The sequence below is a fragment of the Melanotaenia boesemani genome, chromosome 1 (assembly GCF_017639745.1).
Source record: "Melanotaenia boesemani isolate fMelBoe1 chromosome 1, fMelBoe1.pri, whole genome shotgun sequence".
In the NCBI taxonomy this organism is placed as follows: domain Eukaryota; kingdom Metazoa; phylum Chordata; class Actinopteri; order Atheriniformes; family Melanotaeniidae; genus Melanotaenia; species Melanotaenia boesemani.
The window spans coordinates 33,686,061-33,708,427 of NC_055682.1; the positions used below are offsets into that span (position 1 = coordinate 33,686,061).

At 38.4% G+C, this 22,367-nt stretch overlaps 1 protein-coding gene across 1 annotated transcript; it reads right to left on the reverse strand.

The window, feature by feature from the left end:
* Positions 1 to 3,745: 3,745 nt before the first annotated feature.
* mespaa (mesoderm posterior aa) lies at positions 3,746 to 4,591 on the reverse strand. Its single transcript, XM_042003465.1, has 2 exons — positions 3,932 to 4,591; positions 3,746 to 3,829 (listed from the first exon to the last, which is right to left on the reverse strand). Exons 1-2 carry the CDS (start codon positions 4,589 to 4,591, stop codon positions 3,746 to 3,748), a joined length of 744 nt encoding a protein of 247 aa, XP_041859399.1.
* Positions 4,592 to 22,367: the final 17,776 nt, after the last annotated feature.

A 22,367-nucleotide genomic window follows, 5' to 3' on the forward strand; every position in this document is an offset into this window, starting at 1 on the left:
CAGTTTCCTCTACATCCACTTCTGATTTGGTGTTGTCATTTTTCAAGTCTTTGCTAAAACTCATCACGTCAGCTGATCCCCGCGTCATTCAAGCATACACAAAAACGATCGAAACAAGTGTATACGTGGTTTCTTTTTTTCCCACTGATTCAGTCATGAAAAGGTTTAAACCACCCCTCTTGATCGGATAGAGAATTGTTTCTGATCGAGGCTGATCGGATAAGCTGTAATTTTTACTTGATGCATTTTTATCATGATTACAGGTTCAACTGGAATCAAAAGTGCTCCATATAAAATCTACTGACTAAAAGACAAAAATAAAAAAGATTCCGTTAGTAATCTTAACTTTGGTTCATTTTCAGTGACAAACATGGAGGAGTTAATTTTCTCTGAGTTTTTAAGATTCCTCCTGGTTAGGTAGTTTAGAATAATATTACAAGATGTATTAACATTTCTGGGCCTGTGTTTATTATTGAAAGGATTTTTGTCACCAAACTCAACAATATTTATATTAAAGATGCATTATGTAACTTTCCGACCTTAAAGTCCACGTTTAGGACTCGTTTGATGCCACAGTGACATCTTTCTAGAGATGTTGCTGCCCAGCAGCATCCTGAGGCCAAGAAACTACACTAAACAACTTTCATCCGGGATGTTGCCTGGCGTTGCAACCAAATGTCGCTTCACATGCCAGCAAACGGATATAAATACACAAGCCGTTTTGAACGCACACCATGACTGATTCAACAAAGAAACACAAGCTGACTTTATCAGAAGAAGAAAGAAAAATAAAGAGAGAAAGAGACAGAACAAGAGTCAAGATAAGATCGTCTTTTACTGTCTGGAAAGATCTCATAGTACAGGTAGGATGGACTCAAACTTGGCTCTCTTGTGTGTTAGTCTGTAAAGTAACACCATTTTTCTCTTTTTCCAACTTCCTTATAAAAACTTAGAACATGTAATAGTCATGTGATTACACATCTGTTACGTGTAATTCAAAACAGGTTAGCAGATTTGATTTTTGAGAACAAGAGTCTTAAAAATGCAGTAATTTGCAGTTTCTCTTAAACAAATTTTTACCTGCACCTGATAAAATTTTCAACTTCATTTCTCCCTGACTGACGGGCCATTTAACCTGTGTGACTTTGTGAAGTTTAGATGAAAACAAGTAAACATTGGCAACCTTCATACATACACTGGAGTCCTGAAATGTACCTGAGCAGTGACATATGAGAACACAAATTCCCTTAGGACTTTCTATGGAGGCTTTTCACCCAGGACCCAGGTAAAATCTTTGAAGCATCAGTGGATATTAATAAATATTACAGAGCTTTTGCTGGCGCTGTGAGATGGTGATCCGAATCACCTCCGAAATGGAGCTAATAATTTGTTTCTTATTCAATTTTCTGACATCTCTTTAAAATTTAATCGAAATTTGTCTATAACTTTTTGAGTTATGTTGTTAGAAGACAGAGAGATGCTGCTGAAAACATAACCTCCACCTTGGCGAGGCCAATAATAACAAATGCCTGTTGGTGGTTTTTGTGAAGTTTCTTGTTAGAAGCTCCTTCACAATGTGACGGCGGATAGACATAAGGGCATTCATTCAGTCCTACTGCCACCAGCTAGGCTTCATATCTTTTTCAAGCCTTAACACTAGATCAATATAACTGTTTAACATTATGGATAATTTTCTCTCAAAAACCACTGAGAAAACTTTAAACTATGAGACATTTCACACTTCAACCCGGATGCTGGTACAATGCACGGTTTGGTTTCACCGTCAAGCAATTCATGGTCACATGACCACTGGGCTGTAATGTAGGTTTGCGCCTGTCCATGGGGAGATGGGGATAATTTTGCCATTAGAGCTTCCAACTCAAACACTAATGCCTACATTGCCCAAAGAAAGTGACAATGGTTTGGCTGTGCTCTTTGAGTGCTTCTAGTTTTATCACTGTGCTGCTTATAAAATGTATTTGATTTGCTGTTTGACAAGTGTGAGCGACTACATGAAAAGCAGGAGTTTTAAAACTTTGCTGCTCTTTAATATTCAGGATTCATAAATGATCTTTTAATAAAGTATTTCTGATTCTGTAGCTCCAGCCCCAATTTGCCCCTGATCTTGGCCCACTGGGACCTGTGCCCTGGGACTGTGGGGGGCTCTTGCTGGGGCTCTCCTCTGCCGCCCTTCGGGTGGGGCTGGAGTCGTCTTCGTGGTGGGGTGGCTTGGGTTGGTGCTCCGGGTCTGCTGCTGAGGGCCCCGGCCAGGCCCTGGTCTGCCTCTGGCCTCCGTGGAGGCGTGGTCGCATTTGCATGATCTCACTCACCACTTTTCATCACTGATCACTCCTTGTTTCTCATGCTCTGCATGCTGACACAGTCACTGAGTTGTCCAGTGGGTTTTTATACTAAGAGATAATTCTTTTTTTTATTTTTCCTGTGAGTTAGTATCTGGTCGTTATTTTCATGATATGTCTTTTTGATTTGGTTATTATTTAAAAACTCTTCATGACTAACAGCTCTGTTTTTTTTTGTGTGTGTGTGTGTTTCTGCTTTTGTAAAAGTTGTAGGAAATTTTCTGGTGTGTTCATGTACAGGTGTAAGAGTTTGTTGTCTGGTGATGGTGTGGATTGAAGGGTCGTTTCCTTCTGTCTGTGATCTTTTTGTCTCCTTTCTTCTTTCCCTTTTGCTCTTTTTGCTATTTTCCATCTTTTTCTGTCCCCTCCGGTCAGGTCCATCAAGATTACATAGATTCCATGATTCAAACTAAATAAATAAATTAATTAATCAGATTATCAAGAGGAGCCTTACCCATAGGCCTCCCCTTGGTAGAGCAAATTTGTCCAGCACGATACAGCAACCAGATTATCATTTTGCTTGCTATGATGGTCTGCTATGATGATTTACAAAGAAAACCCAACTTACCGACAACTTATAAGTGTAGTATGTTACTGAGGAAAAATGCTGTGTACCCATGATGTGCAAATAAAGCGTTAAACTCAGTAAAATCACAAAACAAGTATATTAACAATGTTCCTTAAGAAATTACAGCACTTTGTTAATGTGTATATTATTATTATTATTATTATTATTATTATTATTATTATTATTATTATTATTATTATTATTATTATTGGTATTTGATCCATAAATACCAGAGAAGTAACAAAGCTGAGAACTCAGTACAGTTCTGGTTAAAACCTAAACAAACCAATTGTAAAAATACCAATCTACTGTATTCAAATGTATTCTGTTTGCTGTTGCATTATGAGACTCTTTCCTGGGATAGTTTTGCAGTAAGCAGTCTAATCCATCAGTCATGTTTACGCTGGACAGAAAAAGTGCCAATTGACTGGTCCTGGTTCAGCTGTCACATCTCAGTGGGGGTACTTCCTTGAAGACTTTAGAGGGGATGTGCTCCCTATTTAGCACCTCATTGTCCTGCTGACAGCTGTTTGCATAAGGAAGCACAGGCCAAACACGTGAGAGCAAGCACACTTTCTTTTGTGCAAATGGTCAAATTTGGGGGCAATGAAAGTAAAACCATCAACAAATAATTTTAGGATAAATAATGTTTATTCTATTCACAATGTAAAAGCTTAATAAATACAAAACTCTATGTACAAGAACAATAATAGAATAATAAATATTTTGTTCAAAACAACAACGATGATAAATATCGCCCACGAGTTGGTTAAGAAGTCATTGTTGCAATGAAATTGAATCATGATCATCACATCTTTCAACATTGTCCAGAGAAGGTAAAAGTTTGGGGTTGTTGCTGGTGCATCCAGTGCTGCTCACTGTTGAGACAAAAGCTTGAAACCTGACAGAAAACAGAAAACAAATTAATTTAATTACTGAGAAACAATCTATAATAAGGAATAGAGATATCTTTCCATGATTTAAAGGGACAACATGAACATACCTGATATGAATGCTGCAGAGACGACAGCACCTCCTTGCTCACAGCATCACAGCTTGATTCCTGTGGAGTGCAGCTGGCGGCTGGCTGACCTGGGAGCTGACTGAGGGTTTGGACCCCCTCTTCAATACCTGAGGATCTCCATTGTTCCAGCACCTCCTCGTTGAGGCCCAGCTGAGCTGACAGGTAGGAGATGTAACGAATGGTGAGGCGCAGTGTCTCAATCTTGGTTAACGTCTGTCCTGCTGGTGCCACAGAGGGTGGGAGGTATGTCCGGAGCTGATGCAGAGCTTTGGTCAGATCCCTCATCCTCAGCTTTTCTCTCTCACTGGCAGTTTGCCGCTTCTTACCCGGATACCTGGACCTGGATTTTTTTGTGGAAGAGGAAGTCACAGAGGAGGAACAGAGTAGAGTTTGAGGCTCCACAGGGCTGCTGAAGAGAAAGCTGTCCAAAACATCCTGATCATTTCCCACATTTCCCTGGACGGAGGCAGGGGAGAAGCAGGAGGAATCCACAGAGGAGGTGGGAGACAAGCTGCTACCAGCGCTGACGTAACCAGGGTCTGAGGCTGGCTCATGACCCAGAGGTTTGTCCAGCACAGACTCATAATCAAACAGAAAAGTGTTGGGGAGCTGGAGAGGAGAAGAGTAGGACATCTCCATGGCTGCTGCTGAAGTTGTTCAGTGTCAGAGGCTCTTCTGAGAGTGGTGGTCGGGTGAAGCATAGGGGACTGAGAGGCTGCTCTATATATGGGGTGGGAGGTGTGAATTTGCACCTCTGGTAGTCACCTCCGCTCCTGAGAAGCTCTGGAAGTGTGGGCGACACCTGGGCCAGGGGGTCCCATGGGAAACTGGCATGCTCCAGGATAAGGTGTGACCTGGCACCTCACACGGGGTTTTTAAACTATACAGATTCACACTGTAGGTTCCTGCAGCCTGAGAATGTGACCCTGCCATGACAAGACCTGAACCAGGACCACAGCTTCTGGCTCTGAGCCTCAGATTATTTATAGAAACCCAGAACACTGCTGTTTAAAATTGCAAACAGCTAAATTGTCCATTGTCAACAGTTTCTCCTAATACCGGAGAAAATGACTCATCCAACTCTGTGTGTTGACTGAATGGCTGGATTAATGAAAGAATAGGTCCTGTGCTTCCTCATTCTCCATAAATACATGCCACTTAGTGAGATATGGGAGATTATGTGATTGTATATTTCATGAATGTTCTGGTCTTTGTGTGCTGCTCTGATCCCTTTACAAGGCCATGCTGACAGAAGTGTGCCTGGCCAGCTGGGAGGTGTGAGGAGTTTGCACTTTGGACTGTTTTGACAACAGAGAGTTTGGGTTACTGAATAAAAAATGTGCCTCACTACTATGCTTTTTACCAGATACAAAATACGATACAAAATATGACATCAATACAAATTATAAATAAAATATGTTTAATATCAACAGTCTGGAGGGCTATTTTATGCTTCTCAGTGACTTGTCTCCACTTCTAGTCATCAATGCAAAAAAATCATCTTTTTTTCAGAATATCTCACAAATCTTATGCTGCAGCTATTAAATTAATAAGTAAAACATGTATTAGTCCCATAATCAGACCATTTCAGTGATGAGCAGTTTGCTTTTCACCTGTACTGTGGAGCCGAGTCCTGAGCAGCGTTCCCACAAACCACCGCGTCACATTTGTCTCCTGCCTCTCAGCAGACGTGAAACCTCTAAGCAGGAGGTGTGAACTGGAGGTGCACAGCCTTCCAACACGACACTAATGCAAGAAAAACAGGGAATTTAATTAAGCAAAACATCCAAAGCGACGATGGGATTCCTCTAGAGGCATTAAAGCCGGTGACAGCAAGCTTGCGTACAGTTCAGTAAGAAATAAATGAAATTGTTTTCAAATCTAAGCTTAAACATCATCTAATCCTTACGGCTTTTTAGTGTTTGCCTTTTATTTCTATTTTAATTTGTCTCTAGTATAGGCATTGCCTACATGGAGAAGCTGCTTCTAGTTTTTATGTACCATGATATTCTCTTATTTCTGCTTTTAACCTGTTTTTGTTTATTCATATTTATGTTGGCACCTGTTGGCTTTGTTTTAAACATTTTGAATAACTTTTAATGAAAAGTGTTACATAAATAAAGTTTGATTGCTTGATTTGATTCCAATTAGATAACTACAACCTCAGATAAACAATATGTGACATATGAGGTAGTGTCATAATTTACTGAACTAAAACTAAAAATACAGAGGCAGTGTAAAACATATAACTCTGCTGGATGCTGCTGATCAAATGCATCTGATTATCTGATCATCAGCTGGTGTGAGCATCTCTGTAAAAGGGTTTTGTCACTTTGCTGGTCTGGAGAATCAATCAAGTCAAGGAAGAAAGTTGATAAGATATGATATGATTTACTTTATTGTCCCCATAGGGAAATTTGTCTTAGGGTCGATACTGTGCCCCTTGATGACTTCACAATAAGAACAGCAACACAGAATCACTGCGTCACCATCAATGATTTTAGAAAGGAAACTGTTGCTGCCCATCAATCTGGGCAGGAAGATTATTTTCAAACTATTTGGAGTCCATCATTCTACGGTGAGAAAGACTATTCTCAAGTGGAAAACATTAAAGACAGCTTTCGATCTTCCAGGCAGTGGCTGTTCCAGCAAGTTTAGCCCAAGGTTAGACTGCAAAGCTCTGAAAAACTACAAAAGAAAAAAAAAATGGCTGAGATGCTAGGAGAAATTTTAGTTCTTTTTTTTTCATTTTTTTTTTTTTTTTTGCATCTGAATAAACAAAACAGATTAGACCAAAGTGAAGATGTGTTTTAATGTTTTTTTTTTTATCCATCTCAGACGTAGAGCAGTTTGTTTCAGCCATGGCTGGTGTTAAAGCACTCAATAAATGAACTGATAATGATGATGATGTTTGGCTATAACGCACTGCTTATCAGCTTAAACACCTCAGGCCAACTCTCACACATGGAGGTGGATGACTGATGATTTGGGCCACACAGGACCTGGACAGCTTGCCGCCATTGTTTCAAGCATAAAATCCATAAATTTATTGACAGAGTTATTCAAAGTGCTTTACAGAATACAAGAAGCATAATTTAACATTATAAACAAAAGAAAAAGGAAAAAGAAAGGACATTGGATTAAACAGTATTAAAAGGTTAAAATAAAATATTACAAATCTGAAAACTCCTCCACCAGGATGTGGAAGACACATCATACAGAAAATAATTCTGAATGTCCTGAAATGTAAAACCTTAGAACTGATTCATGGTGTAGTTTCTTTCACACAACTCTATGGTACATTAAACCTACACTTGTTGCTCTGTAATAGTTGTGTTTCTTATTCAATTCCAGCACTCGAAAAATAATGAATTTCATCTGATAAAGGAGGAGTTTCACTGCTCATTTTCATTCAAAACTAACTCAGATTCCAGTAACTTTCTTCCTCCCCCTCAGGTGGAGGCGCTCCCTCTCGTAATCCGCATTAGCTCTGATGGTGTTTACTCTAATGTAATGAGTGAATAATCAGCACTGCAGCGCTAACCCTTTCATCCCAAACCATTTTAGCCCAGAGAGTTTATTAGCTTTACTGTGATGAAAGACTTAAGTGAGTATAATAGGTTTTGTGTTGGCTTGCTGTTTGCATATCAAATGAACCACATGTATGTGGCAAACTAAACACTCGGGTCTAATTCTCCAACCTGATATGCAAAGCCACACTCCTCGATGAATATTAAAGTCCTCTCAGTTGGATTTGGTTAGTAATGAGGGCAGCAGGTGAGAGAAAGGGAGGAAAGAGCAGGAGGGGATTGCAGTCTAGACTTAGCGGTGCCAAGGTTGTCTCTGTGTTTGCAGTGCTCCATTTACAAGGAAACTCTAAAATAAGCCAATAACCTGTTGCAGAGGCTGATCTCTGGCCTGCAAATCTCAGGCTTTATGTCTGCGTCAGACTAGAGAAAGATGACGACTCTGTTTCCAACAAAACTGGTGATAAGCCTCATGAATACCCGAAAAAATATTCAAAATATAACCCAATGCTCAGCTTGAGTAACATGAATTCATTAAAAGATGGAACATTTGATTGGATGAACTTGTAGTGAGTCGGCTCTGATAATTGAGTAAAAGAAAAAAACATCAAAGAGAGAGCAATTTAAAAATCAAAGGACCCATCATAAAAGCAATATATATATATATATATATATATATATATATATATATATAAGCTGCTACTGTTAGAAAGTTAACACTTGCTGTTGTAATTTTCTCTTTTTCTGCTCCAATATCTGAATCTCCATAAAAGCCCCAGTTTGTCAAAACCGTACAGCACAAACCTGGCCGAGTGAATGCATAACTCATGGTCTGCAAGGAGGAGGGCATCAGATCATTCTCATATTCGTTCATTGAGCATCACTAAGCACCAGGTGCTACCTACCAAAGTCACAATTCACATTGTATTGTGAAGTGATACTCACATCACAAAAAATAAATAAATAAAGCAAAATATGAATGTGTAAGTCACTTGTAAGTCATTTTTTCACCCAATGTTTTGGCTTCTCATTTTATCTGCTTCTTTATTCATCTGCTTATCTATCTATCTATCTATCTATCTATCTATCTATCTATCTATCTATCTATCTATCTATCTATCTATCTATCTATCTATCTATCTATCTATCTATCTGTCTATCTATCTATCTATCTATCTATCTATCTATCTATCTATCTATCTATCTATCTATCTATCTATCTATCTATCTATCTATCTATCTATCTATCTTCTACCACCCACGCTTCTGTTTGATGACCTTTTGCCCCCCTAAGACTTATTATAGAAGTTTGGGCCATGGATTTGAGTTGTGAAGAACCTGACAAACTTTGGAAGAAAGCTCGTCACTGATAGAGCGTTGATAAATGTGAGACAATGCATGCATAATACGCTTAAAATATTTGAAGATTCGAATCCAAAACCAGGTCTCACTAGAAGACACAGTTTATATGATTATCCAAAAATTAAGTAGCATCTCAATCAATAGTTGAAGAGTTGTTACAACATGGCATGTTTGGGGCATCAAATTTAAATGAGATCATATTGTTTTTGTCATGTTGTTTTCATACAATTTCCAGTTAGATATAGGTTACATATTTAAAGAGTTTATCAGAAATGAGTCTGTCACTGAGGATGGGCCCCTCAGACACGTAAGTTAAAGCACTATAGTAAGTTTTGGATTTTGATAATATAGGAGCTTTAAATGATCATCTTAAATTAAAGGAATGGTTGAGGCAAACAACAGTTTCTATGCTCCTAACGTTTGTTTTAGAACAGATTGGACAAATTCTTTTATCTCATTGAAAGATGAAACATGAGGCAGAGGAAATACACTGACCCACTGTGACCAGCAGAGGGCGCCTGCTATAAACTATCATTACTGACTATACCCACAAGAATCCAGTACTTTGTTAAAATAATAATAATAATAATAATAATGTCAAAGTCATAATAATTAATTTACAAAAGACCACGATATGTCCGTTTGGGTATTTTGAACAGCAACATTATGGTTGCTAGTTGTATGAATGAGGACCAGTGATTATGCATTTTGATGATTTATTATAAATAGTGGAATAGGAAAATATAAAAATAGCTGTTGAACATATTCACATTTACAAGGAAGAGTCTCAGTAGAAAATAAATAAAAGGTAGAATAATATATATTCCAAATAAATAAACTGATCCACAGTGAAGTAGTAGAAACAGTGAAGTAGTTTGTGTTTCTGGATGATGATCCTTCAGTGATGGAGTGTTTATCCCCAGTACTCTCTCTGAACCAGTGGGATGCAAAAGTCTTTGCCGCACATCTGTGTTAAAAAAAAGAAAAAGTCAGGATATGTATTTGTGTTGTGTAAAAAAAAGAAAAGACAGGGTTCAATATGAGGTTTAAACAAACATAAGTCATGTGCATGAGTGGATGATCACCAACCTGACAGGAGGGCTGCGACACTGGAGGTGACTGCAGAACTGCATCTGTGTTGATGTCTCCTTGAGGGCCTTCACTGTACTGCCTGCTGGACTGATCCACTTCATAACTACAGTCCCCAGAATGCAGCAGTGTTCTCTGGCTGTAACATTGGCTTGGGTACAAGCTCTGGTTCAGATTCTGGCTGTCCAACTGTCCTCCAGTGGAAGCGTTCTGGAAGTAGCTGATGAGATCAGGAGAGGAAGGGTCACTGGCTGAGGTGTCTCCTTGTTCCCTCCTCTGAAACAGAGCCTCCTCGCTGAGGCCCAGCTGGGCTGACAGGTAGGAGATGTAGCGGATGGTGAGGCGGAGAGTCTCTATCTTGGTCAGAGTCTGTCCGGCAGGAGCCACTGAGGGCGGGAGGTAGGACCTGAGGTGGTGCAGGGCCTTGGTCAGGTCCCTCATCCTCAGCTTCTCCTTCTCGCTGGCGCTCTCCCTCTGTTTGCTGCGGATCCGTGTGGCTCGGCTCGTCTTCCGGCCACGTCCAGACAGGGAATAAGGTGAAGATTTTAGACTTTGGGAATATCCACTCTCAGCTGTTGTGGGAGTGGACTGTGGAGGTTGCTGGTAGGAAGGGGAGAGGCTGGAGTCCATGGAGTGGACCGGAGAGAGTGTTTCTGGAGAGGAGATGCAGGAAAGGTCTGAGTCGGAGCACCACTGGTACTGCAGGCTGTAGTCAAGAAGAGGGACCGAGGAGGTATCCATGTTGTGTGGAGGAACTCTGTGGTCTGAATAGCAAAACTGGGAAGCAGTGAGTGCTGCTCAGCTCTCTTCCACTGGTTTATAAGACTGAGCTAGGCCGCAGAGGTGTGAAGTGACACCTCCACAGATTCTGACAAAACACTGTCTAAAAGCAGAGGCCACTGCCCCTGAGCACACACACAGTGGGACCCTAACTCGGACCCTCTCCCTCTGCTCTCAGTCTGGGAAAATCCAGCTTCAGGAGTGGAAGTGTGAATTTTGACTCCTGCTGAAAGCAATAAACATTTTCGCTTTTGGGGGGTTTTGTCCCAGGAGGAAGCCAGATGCATTATGCACATGTTTAAAATTTGTTTTGAATGATCTGATTTCTTTTCCATCTCTTTTCAACATATGGACACAAAAGTCAGCAAAATAAAAAAAGAAAGGCGTAAAGAAGAAATTATGTAAACACAACAGTGTATCCCAGAGTTTAGATTAACCACCACCCACACATTCTATTATAGATGGATTCATTTAAACGTGGATTAATCCATTAATTTTGTATCAACCTTGTTTTAATCTGCAGAGATAATACATAAGAATCAATCTTACCCAGGTTGACAAGTTAGCTGTAAAATTAAGGAGTAAAAAATGTTAAAAAATAAGTCTGGTTCTGACTGGTAACACAACCAAACTGAATATAAGTAACTGCTACTGAACACTAAACAGGCTGCTTTACCAAGCGGTCTCAGGCACATATTGCTCACTAGCTGGGATTTGCAACATATATCACATTTATTGTAGGCTGAAACTACCTTTTCGTGCCCCTACTACTCATTTCACTCCAACCTTGAACCTGACAGCACCTCCTAATATTCTCTTGATCTTCTCCACTTTACATCCCCCATTTCTCACCAGCAGGATCATTTTATAGTCAGAGGAAGTCAGACATGAGCTGATCATGCTCCTTCTTTATCTCGATCATGGATGTGAAGCTGCAACCGGCTGTTTGATGTGCTTGTGGGAAGAAAACTGACGTCTGAAATGGCTAAAAATGTAAATATAATGAGGTTAAATGAAGCTAAATTAAGCCTAATGTTATCTATTTAGAGCAGAGGCGTGATGGTTTCACACTGATGAGAACTGATCAGCCTGAAGGTGTCGCTTCACACCTCGGCTGTGAGAACCAGGACTGCTGGACTGGTAATCCTTTTCTGTCCCCCACCTCTCCCAGCTTCTAATGGAAATGAGCTGGGATCGAACAGATTCTTTGTAGAAGAAGCAAACATTTTCATCCTGACTTACTAATGTAAATTTTCATTTTCTTAGCTGCATCAGAGCAGTGTTTTAAGATACATTGGGAAGCTTTGAACTTATATCTTTGTAAGTTTGAACTAGAACACCTCTGAGGAAGGAAGTTCAGCTCTCTCCAGAAAAAAAGTCTAAAATGCAACTCAGTTACACAGGAAGATTTTGCTTAGTGTACAAAGTCCAGTGATTTTTCCTCATTCAGTCTGATTTCCTGTAACCCTTTTTTCCTGAGAAATTGTCATTCATGTCAGTATGTTTTTGGACTTTATTATAGCCAAATATAAAGATAGAAGATATCTGCAAAGCTTACTTTAGTTTTTCCTCCCTGAAAACTGAAGCTGAAACTGCTTCATGGGAGCAAAATGATTACAAACACGAGGAGCTCTAACAGATCTTAAGTTATGTTAAGTTCAAGTATGTGCCTGGATGGAAAGTAAAGGACACTAAATGTTCAAACATGTTCACCGTGTCAGGCTGAGGGCAGCGTGAACCAGGGCTGAACCCGTAGCTCGACCCTGCCAGCCACCCTGACTGAGGTGAGGTTGTGGGAGCCTGGTTGGGAGTTTGGCACCTCTGGGCGGACGGCCACCCACAGCAGGCTCAGAGACTGGGCTGCTTGCCACCTGTCTGGGTCTCTTCTGTCCATCAACCTTGTCATGACCTCAAATCTGCTCCCTCTACATGGAATAAAATGATTTCTGTCTAGATATTGTGAGAATATGAATGGAAACTTGATTTTAATGTAAAAAATGTAATAACATCAGCATCTGAAAATTTGGATGGTAGCTTAATAACCTTGTTTTATCATTAAAAGTCTATAGAGTCAATGTGAGATCTCTGTATAAATGAGAAGGTAGAGTTTGATTCCCCAGAGGATGAATATTAACACCTTCTAGTCAGGTGCTTAGACAAGACCCTTAACAGTACTGCCTCACTCTAAGTCGCTCTGGATAAAAGCATCTACTAAATGACTGTAAGGTACAAAGCTGTAGGCTTAGTTAACACCCACATCTGTAAACACCTTAAAATTTGAAACTACAATCAAATTGAGAGGGCACTTTCCAGAAAGGCAAAGTATCTAAATGTGTTGCCCTCATCTATGATTAGCTGCAAATGTTAGCCCTAGCTAAAAACAGTTAGCAGCAGCATGCTCCATTTGTTCCCAGTTCCAGGGTGCAACGCATGAAGGTCTGTTTTGACATATGTAGTGTACAGTTTCTGCACATTAACTCAGGTGTACCACATGTTTGCAAACATTTAATGAATGAAAAGTTTCTATTGAAATTTTGAACAAAAAATGGCCAACTCTCTATAGTGCACCACATGTTTGGAAAGCTTGAATATTTTAACTCCAGTCTCATGTTGGACCCTTTTTAAACCCCTGCAACCATGAACTGGAATAGTTGGTACAGAAAATGGATGGATTGGAAGATTTTGAAAGGGATTTTTTTGTCCCTCTTCATGAACCTTGAAGTGGACTTTGATAGATGACACACAAATTGAACCTGTAGCAGGGACGGACTGGCCATTGGGGATACCAGACATGCTCCTGGTGGGCTGACATAGTTTATTTATTGGTCTGACTGGTCCATTAAACTAGGTAGATTGGCAGCCTAACTAACAGTCAGCAAACCTACTCAAAATTCTTAACAATACCCTCTTTTACCGGCCCACGTTGCTCTGTGGTTCACTGGTTCTAATCTTAACTGACACCAAGCTGAATCAGTCAGATACTTGAAACCCCTTCTGGCTCAATGCCAGTGGATGCAGCTTGTCAGAACTGAGGAGAGAAAATGGCGAGGACGCTGCCAAATGTCCAAAGATTATTTACGTTTGCTACAGCAGGACCTTCATCAGCTGCAGTGGATGATGATGATGATAAAAGCTGTGGTAAGCTGCACTGTTTTCACATCTCTAAAGTTCTGCTCTAAGTACAGAAACCCATTAAACCCAGTAAGTTTGATTCATATGTGCCAGTAAAAAGAGAACACCCTGAGGAAGGCGGTGACAATTTGCTTGGTCAGCATTCATCTAGTATTCTATTGGCTGGAGGACGTTTGACAGACAGCTCATTCAGCAACCCAAGAAAGAACAAAAAATATTCAAGAAAATAAGTTTTAAGAGCAAAAAATATCCAAGAAAACAAGTTTTGAGACAGCAGAGAATGAATCTGAGTGTGAGGGAAAGAGACCAACCAGAAGATTTGAACCTGCAACACTAAACTTTAAAAGGGAAGCAGAGTTTTGAAAAGAAAAACAATATATTTGAAAGCAAAAAAAAGGTCTTTTTGAGTGTGAGAGCAGAGAGAGGGGGAGTTTTGAGAGAGACAAATATAATTTTTGAGCAACAAAACAAGAAATCTTGCTCTCAAATCAAACAGTTACACTCTTGATTAAAGATGGGGAAATACCCCCATAGATGACAGTTTTTTTTTAGTGTTAATGAAAACTTGGACATGTATTTTCCTTCGTGGTCTCACCAAACGAAACAGTCTGAAAATAGGAATGTTTTCTGACGGTAATTGTAATGTTACCTCCTAAATATATCGTCGGGACATCCCTAATTTGTACACTGCGTTAACGTTTTGTGAGTCTGCTGTTTTGTTGCTGACTTTGACATGAAGAGGAAATACTTTGTTTAGGACAGTTTCCACAGCTGAAGGTCTGATACCCATCCTGCCATGAAATATTTATAAACCTCTAATGACTTGTGTACTTTTAATTCTGTCCCTGTGAACTGCAATGAGTTTTTTGTCCCAGTAACTTGTTACATGCAGTCCTTGTACACTACATTTTGTTGCGTTTAACAAAAGTTAAAAACGCAAAGGGTAAACTCCCCCAAAACCTTTGTGCTTCACTTGTACACAGACTGGAGAAATCTTTTTGGGTGACGCTTATATTGATCATTTTATTGCAGTGTGTTGCATTAACTTATATTTATTTTTCATCACTTAATATAATCTGTAAATGAATTCAGTGATGTTTTTATTTTAGGGTCTCTCAAAAATCTTAAACTGTTATAAATTCTGTCTCTCTGTTGCTTCCAACATTAAAGCTTTGATTAAAAAAAAAAAAAGATTTGAAGTAATCATTCATTTTTTAAATCTGTTTTTCATCATTATTATAATTATTGTTTTTTATTGTATTTTTTATTGTGTGATGTGTGTGTTCAATTTGTATGAGTATAGCTGCACAGGTCCATAGAAATAATTTCCACGCAAGTTTTATTTACTCTCTGGTCTCTCTTCAGTTGACCCCATGAAAACTACAAAATAAAGAACATTCCAGTTCACACAAAGTATTCCATTCTCTTCAAGCTTCATGCTAATGTCTGTCACTGAAGCAGATTCAAACACATTAGCATCACAGGAATAAAATGAATCAAAGAAACCTTAATAGCAGTCCTGGTGTTACACCAAAATCTGTGACCACAGGGGTCAACAGTGTACATTTCTCTGCATGTGCAACAAATGAAGTCTTGAAAACACTTATATTTAAGTCTGAGTTCATTTTGATGCAGGTACAGTGAAGTCACTGATGGCTAGCACAGATGGTGACCTATGTAATCCTGGCTATGTGAGGGTCATATTATGTTAAAAGAGTCCAGTGAGAGGGGTAACCTAATTCACCATATCTGATAGACATCAGGTATTTTAAATGATACTTGTAGGGGTGGAGCTTTGGGAACTTTCTCACCAAGGAAAATGGCATCCATGAACATTTTATGGGAAGAGGGAAATTAAGTGCAAAATAATTTTTAATAAGCAAATTTTGTCAGGAAATGTTGTTTTTATACGTTATATGAATCTCTTAAGGACACGTTAAACCATTTGTGTAATTAGTTTTTTCCCAAAAATATTTGAGTGTTTATGAAATGTCCTTATTAGTAGTTATTTATTACTACTATTTTGTTCTGTAGTCTTACAACCATACCCAACTGGGTTGAAGGTGTTGGTTTTGGCCACACCTACTGGTTTAGGCTTAGACTTAGTGGACCACCAAGGCAAGACCACTTTCAGAGTCACAGAAGGATTGGACATTGAAGGGTGTTCATCATTTGGCCGAGTCTGTTTCCCAAGGAGCCCCACCTAGTCTTTGACAGGTTCTTTACAACTGTCTACCTGGACATCCTGACGGCACAAAGTTGACATGGACAGGAACCCCGATGATGGCAAACTCTAGGCGATAGGCCAGGGGTGTGCAATGTTGGTCCTTGAGGGCCACAGTAGTGCATGCAAGTTTTAGATGTTTTCTTAACACATCTGATACAATTTATGGGTCATTGTGCAAAACTTAAGAAGTTGTTGGATCCATTTGATTTGAATCCTGTGTGTTGGAGCAGGAAACATCTAAAACCCCATATAAATATTAGAAGATGCTAAGAATGCATTAAAAAAAGGTTTATAATGCTGAAATTTGGAGCTGTGGATATGTTTCCCATAAATTACAAGAAAATTAATAATGTACAACTTATCAGTGTTCAAGGTCACTTTTCTCTATACCAAATAGCACATGCTTTTGAAAGAGACTTTTGTGTCTTTATAAAAACTTCATCATATCAGATTTTTGTGTATGTGCAGTCCCAGAACAGATGTAACAGACTTCTTTTACAGCTTTTACAAAATGTAGATAAACAATCGAAATCTCATTTATATTTTTAATTGAATAATATTTTCACTGGAAAACAGTTCAAATTATGTTTGTTTATTTTTATTTTTTTTATTCTGTTGACCAATAAGTCAACATTAACCATGACCAGTTCCAATTAATATTTTCAAAAGTGTTAGACAAAGGATGGTGAAGATACAACTTCTCTCAAAACAATATAGTTTGCTTAGCAGCTTAAGTTTAGCCTACCACATCAACGCAAAACACCCTGTGGCGAGTGCAGCCACAGCTAACGTTAGCAGCGAAGACGTTAGCAAGTTAGTAAGCCATAGCAAAGCTTTTCACCAAACTAAACAGGAGAACACCCCACATATGAGCAAGTCTGCGACCGACAAGCTGACTAATGTGCTTTCCAAGTGGATAGAGATGAGCTGCAGGTTGATAAACATAGTGGAAAACGAGGGGTTAACAGAGGTGTTGCAAACTGCGTCCAAAGAGCCATCATACAAGCCACCTTGCAGGACTACAGTGACGACCAAAATCATCAAGATGTACAAACATCTACCATCCTGCAACTTTTAGATGCAACCCTTTTCCAACACACCTGAATCAAATGACTGGCTTGTTACCAGGCCTCTGCAGAGCTGAATGACATGCAGATGACATCTGATTCAAGTGTGTTGGAGAAGGGTTGCATCTAAAAGTTGTAGGATGGTAGATCTCGAGGACCAAACTTGGGCACCCCTGCTATAACTGGAGATCACTGGACCTCAGCTGGCAACCACAGCTATTTGGGGGTGACCGGACACTTTGGTGGTGGGTGGAACCTCAACTCATTTGCGCTTACCGTCATGAAAACGGAAACCAGGCACTTTGCTGATAAATGCGCCGAACAGTCGTAGAAATGGCTGGGGAATTGAAAACAAGGTCAGCATAGCTGCTTTGTCTTCTGTGGCCAACAACAATTGATGGCTTGATGGTATGTCAGCACTTTATTTTGTGATGATGAACAATGTTATTTTTGATGTGCTAACTTACAGCACTGTGATTAATGAGTCTTTAATTTTTATCTGAAGCTGAAGGAAAGCAAAAAATTTCAGTGTTAAATACTTGTATTGCTCAGAAAGGGTTCTTAATGTTTTTGATGTGTTAACTACAGCACTTCATATGGACCTGATGTTTTATTTTGTTTTCAGATTGACAAAATAACACAGTAATATTCCCTCCACAGGTTGAAACTAAAGGTTGCAGGCAGCATTTGGGACTACTGTTAAGTACACCAAAATGTAAATTTCTAGAACTGCATCTGTTTAAGTCTAATAAAAACAATAAATGATTTTATAAAGTCACTTTTTTTGTTATATCAATCTTTTGATCTGCCAAAATAATTAATGAAAATACCTCAAGTTGAGGTCTTTGCTCAGCATTTTTAGGTGAGATTAAAAAGAGATTAACTAGATTAATTAATTACAGATCATAATTAATTAATCTCTCAAATTTTTTTTATCTCTTGACAGCACTAAAAATGATAACAAAAAAAAAAAACATCAGAATTGAGGATTTTTAAAGGAGGTTTTCAATGTATTTAATTTTAAATTTAGTATTAAGAAATGAAAAATCTAATCTATCGATTCCACCGTTGTCTGGCTTTTTCATCGAAACATTCTGTTTAATAAGATGAAATTTGTTTTTCCAAATTCAATTGAAAATTAGTTTGTCTATGCAAAGTCTAGATAATCTCTTGCCTTTGTATTAAGGGATCTACCTGCAAGAGACAGGTCTCTTTAGAGCCAGAGGTTAAATCTCTGTTCTAAAGATTTAATCAAGGGGTGAAGTTCTCCAATGATAGTTTTTCCAAGGTTTTTGACTTAGTTATTTATTGGAATCCCATATAAAATACCTTCTGTAGAGGATTTCATAGGAAGTGGTTCACCATTATTTATGTTTCATGTCAAACTAGAGCCATTAGAGAATGAACTCACAATGTCAATGGATAAATCACCTTAGAAACACCTTCAGCTTTTAGTAAAAGAACCCTGCCAAAAATGGTATGATCTCTACCCAGTCATCTACTGAGCAAATCTTTTATTTCTGTAGTCCCCTTGCCAATATTTATGTCTTCCCTCTGAATACATTTTTAGATATGGTAATTCCCAAATATTTGACTCTAGATTTAGGATCTGCCGTGTGAATGTAGCCAAATACCACCTCAGTCCTAACAATAGTTTATAATCCTGAATCCCTTCAGGTATTTAGTAGTGCACGGTAATGACGTATGCATGGGAACATGGTAGCTGTTTTTATTTATTATATGAAGCATTTACCTACCACTTCAGCACAAAAAAGTAAACTATCAATGTCCTGAAATATAATTAAATAAAATTTATTTTCTTCTCTTACATACCCATTTGCATTTATGTATGATTTATATATATTAGGGTTATTTGTGACCATAAGTCATTATGGCAACAGCTGAAGACCAGAAGGTGGCCCAGTCAAAATGTCCCTCCATTTAGAGAACAGTGAGGCAGGCAGTGAACAGCCTTTCATGAGGTAGGAGGAACATAGCCGAGCTCAGAAAAGTATGTTTTAGGTTTCAATAAAGTTTTTTTTTTAAGTACTTTTTTTAATTACATTTTATTAAAAACGTTAAAAAACCAAATGCATTAAAAACATGTTTGTTAAATGGTAACTTTTTTTTTGTTTGTTTTTTTTTTTTTTTTTTTGCTGTGGGAAATTCTTGTTGGCTAGGTAGGCTGTCCCATTTCAAGAATGTTAAGCGTGCAGACTGCATAGGCTAAGGAGTGTCCTACGTAGTCTGCACACTCTGAATATATATATATATATATATATATATATATACCTGTCCCTTTGCTCTCTCTCTCTCTCTCTCTCTCTCTCTCTATATATATATATATATATATATGGCAGAACCACAGTAATATAAATACTTAGTACACAATGTCAATACAAAACATACAACCCTACATGTTTGAGCCCAAATCAGACCCCAAAAACGAGAGTTAACAACTCAGCAACCTGCAGCAACGAATGCAGCAGGATGTTTCTGGTAAATACTCTGCTTACTATTGTCCGATATAATGTTGTTTGTGGTTCTTTGCTTGCCCTATATATTTGTAGAAACCCCTGTTAATAAGGGTACATGTGGCAAATGTACCACAATGCCAACGGAGGTGGAAAATGTCTGCTGCCAAGAAATAGATAAGCTAATGATGCTATTTGCTAACACTTTTATGCAATGTTACACTATAGTTAGCTGTATTTCAAGCCACTCCATATACACCTATTATTTCACATAGCTGATCAGTTAGATGTTTTAGCCTGTTTTTAATGTTTTGTAGCATTTCCATCAACAGTGTTTATCGCTAACTCTCTGGTCATCATGTGTTACCTGCTGGCAACGATCAGGTAAAATAAGTGTGGGTTAATTCTTTTAGTTTGACCGTTGCTCACACACTATCAAAACAAAACAGACACCTCTTTTGGTTTTGCGTACAGCTTGTGGCTTAGGATCGGAAACATGGTCCTTGATTGTGGGAACAGACCCTCCTTTCAGCTCGAAGCCTGGTTGGAAATCTCTCGTTGTACCGGCCCTTACTTATCCAGCAAGCTTTGGTGAAGTGCCAGTCGCAAATACAAATGTTGGTGAAACTCTGTGGCTGACTTCAAAAAACAAAATTTTAGCTTTTTCTCAATGTCACACCTCTACTTAGTGTTAACTTTAGTTAGTTAATTATTCTATTTAATGCTCTGAAAAACAATGCCACATTTCTTTCACATGCTTTTACTTTTTTTTATTTTACATCTACATGTAGTGATACTTTTGAAAAAAAATCTTATTTTACTTTTTATTTATTTGATACTATTTCTGTTCTATTATAAATTAATCAGATAATAAATACTATTAATTACTATTAATAGTTACTAAAATACTTCTATCAAAATAAAGTTGTATTATTATCTTTCCTGTTTATCACAGAGGAAAACTTGGTCATTACAATGTATGTATATAAATGTATAAATTATATATTCATTACCTCTTTAGTGAGTGGTAATGTATTGGATATCTTTTCAATATCCACTGAAATGGTTAATTTGCAATATACCATCCCCACCCATGCGTGTACTACAAAACAGTTTCTAATTAATTGTCTATTCTAGTGGACACTTTCCTTTAAAGGTTTTTAAAAAAATTAAAAGAAAAAAAAAACTCCTACAACATTAACATTTCCATCTGGGATGAATAAAGCATTTTTCATTTGATTAAATTAATTTCATTCCTTAGTTGGAGAAGGACAGGTCTGTTTAGTGGATTTTTAAACCTCTGCAAATCGATATGATTCTGATTTAGGCCTAAAATAGATGCTGAACTTTGAAGAGACTGATCACAATTACACCAAATAATTCTTGACACCAAGCCTTCACCATAAGCCAGATTTGGAATACTTTATTTAACTGAAATGAATTTGAACAAAGGGGTGAGAGTGTGACTGACTCCCTGGACAAACAGAAGGCTGCTGGAAGCATCAGATTCATACACAAAGTGGTTCATCAAATGGTTTATTCTGACAGTAATTACAGTTTGGTCAGCTACAAATTATCAATTAAATTAATAAAAATTATGTAAATTTGAGTGTTTGTGAAAGACCTTTGTAAACCAACTGTGACATAGCCCTAACTGGTGCAGCCTGATCAAATGTATTATAAGTTGATGAAAATAACCAACAAAACTGCTGAGTAAGCATCCGTGTTAGTGGAAGGTTTTTTTTGTTGCAAGATTTTAGTGAGTGTGGTCTTATTTATCTCAAATGTGTGTGGCAATGCTAGGTATGCTGTGTGTGTGTGAGTGAGTGTGTATGCATGACAGTGGGTGAGGAAGGGGCTGAGGCGGACACATTTTGCACCCTCGGTGTGAAACATAGCTGGAACTGAAGAGGTCAGCCAGAGGTGGACAATAAATTTCATCCAGCTGTAAAAGTGTGACATTCTAGGAAAATCTGAACAACTAACAGTGAGTACTTAAACACAACTTTTTCTCCAAGTAGGAAAAAAAAAAGAGTTGCTGAATTACAGTACATTCAAGGAACTTTTGAGGATATTCTACTGTCATTCGCCCTTGTTAATATCATACAAGATAAAATTTACATGATGTAGAAAACACTTCATTGCAATTTCACTGCAGCCATTAGACATCCTGATACCCCTGCTGAACAGATCAGCAGAGTGTCTTTCACACCTCAGCCAGAGTAAACACATCCTCCTACTACTAGCACTTGCTCACACTTGTGTGCTCCCATATTTTTACAAGTCTTCCCATCACCCAGCTGCCCCTGACATGGGAACAGTTTTGTTTAGCTCGCATTGAGATGGCTGAAAAAGAGCACGCTCCAAGGAAATGATCCGATCTGCAAACAGCTTACATTCACATGGTAATTTGAATATGTCCTGACAATACAAAACCCTTCCAGCTAAAATACACAGAACAAAAATAAAACAAGAAAATGAAGGTTCATCTATGTTCAGTTCATTTTCTTTCTCCACAAAGTTGACAAATTTAAAATAAAATCATCTACCAGTATTCTTAATGTTATCATTTTTCCCTTTTTTGATGTTCTTTCATAGATTAAGCCTCAAAGGACTGTGTGAGATGTTTGTCTCTTAATTGGCTCCTGACATGTTCTCATCTTACAGGAACCTCTGAGAAAATTCTGCATAGCCTCTTTTATTCCATTACATTATGGGTCTTTAGTCATTTATAATCCCACATGCGAAGGAATAGCT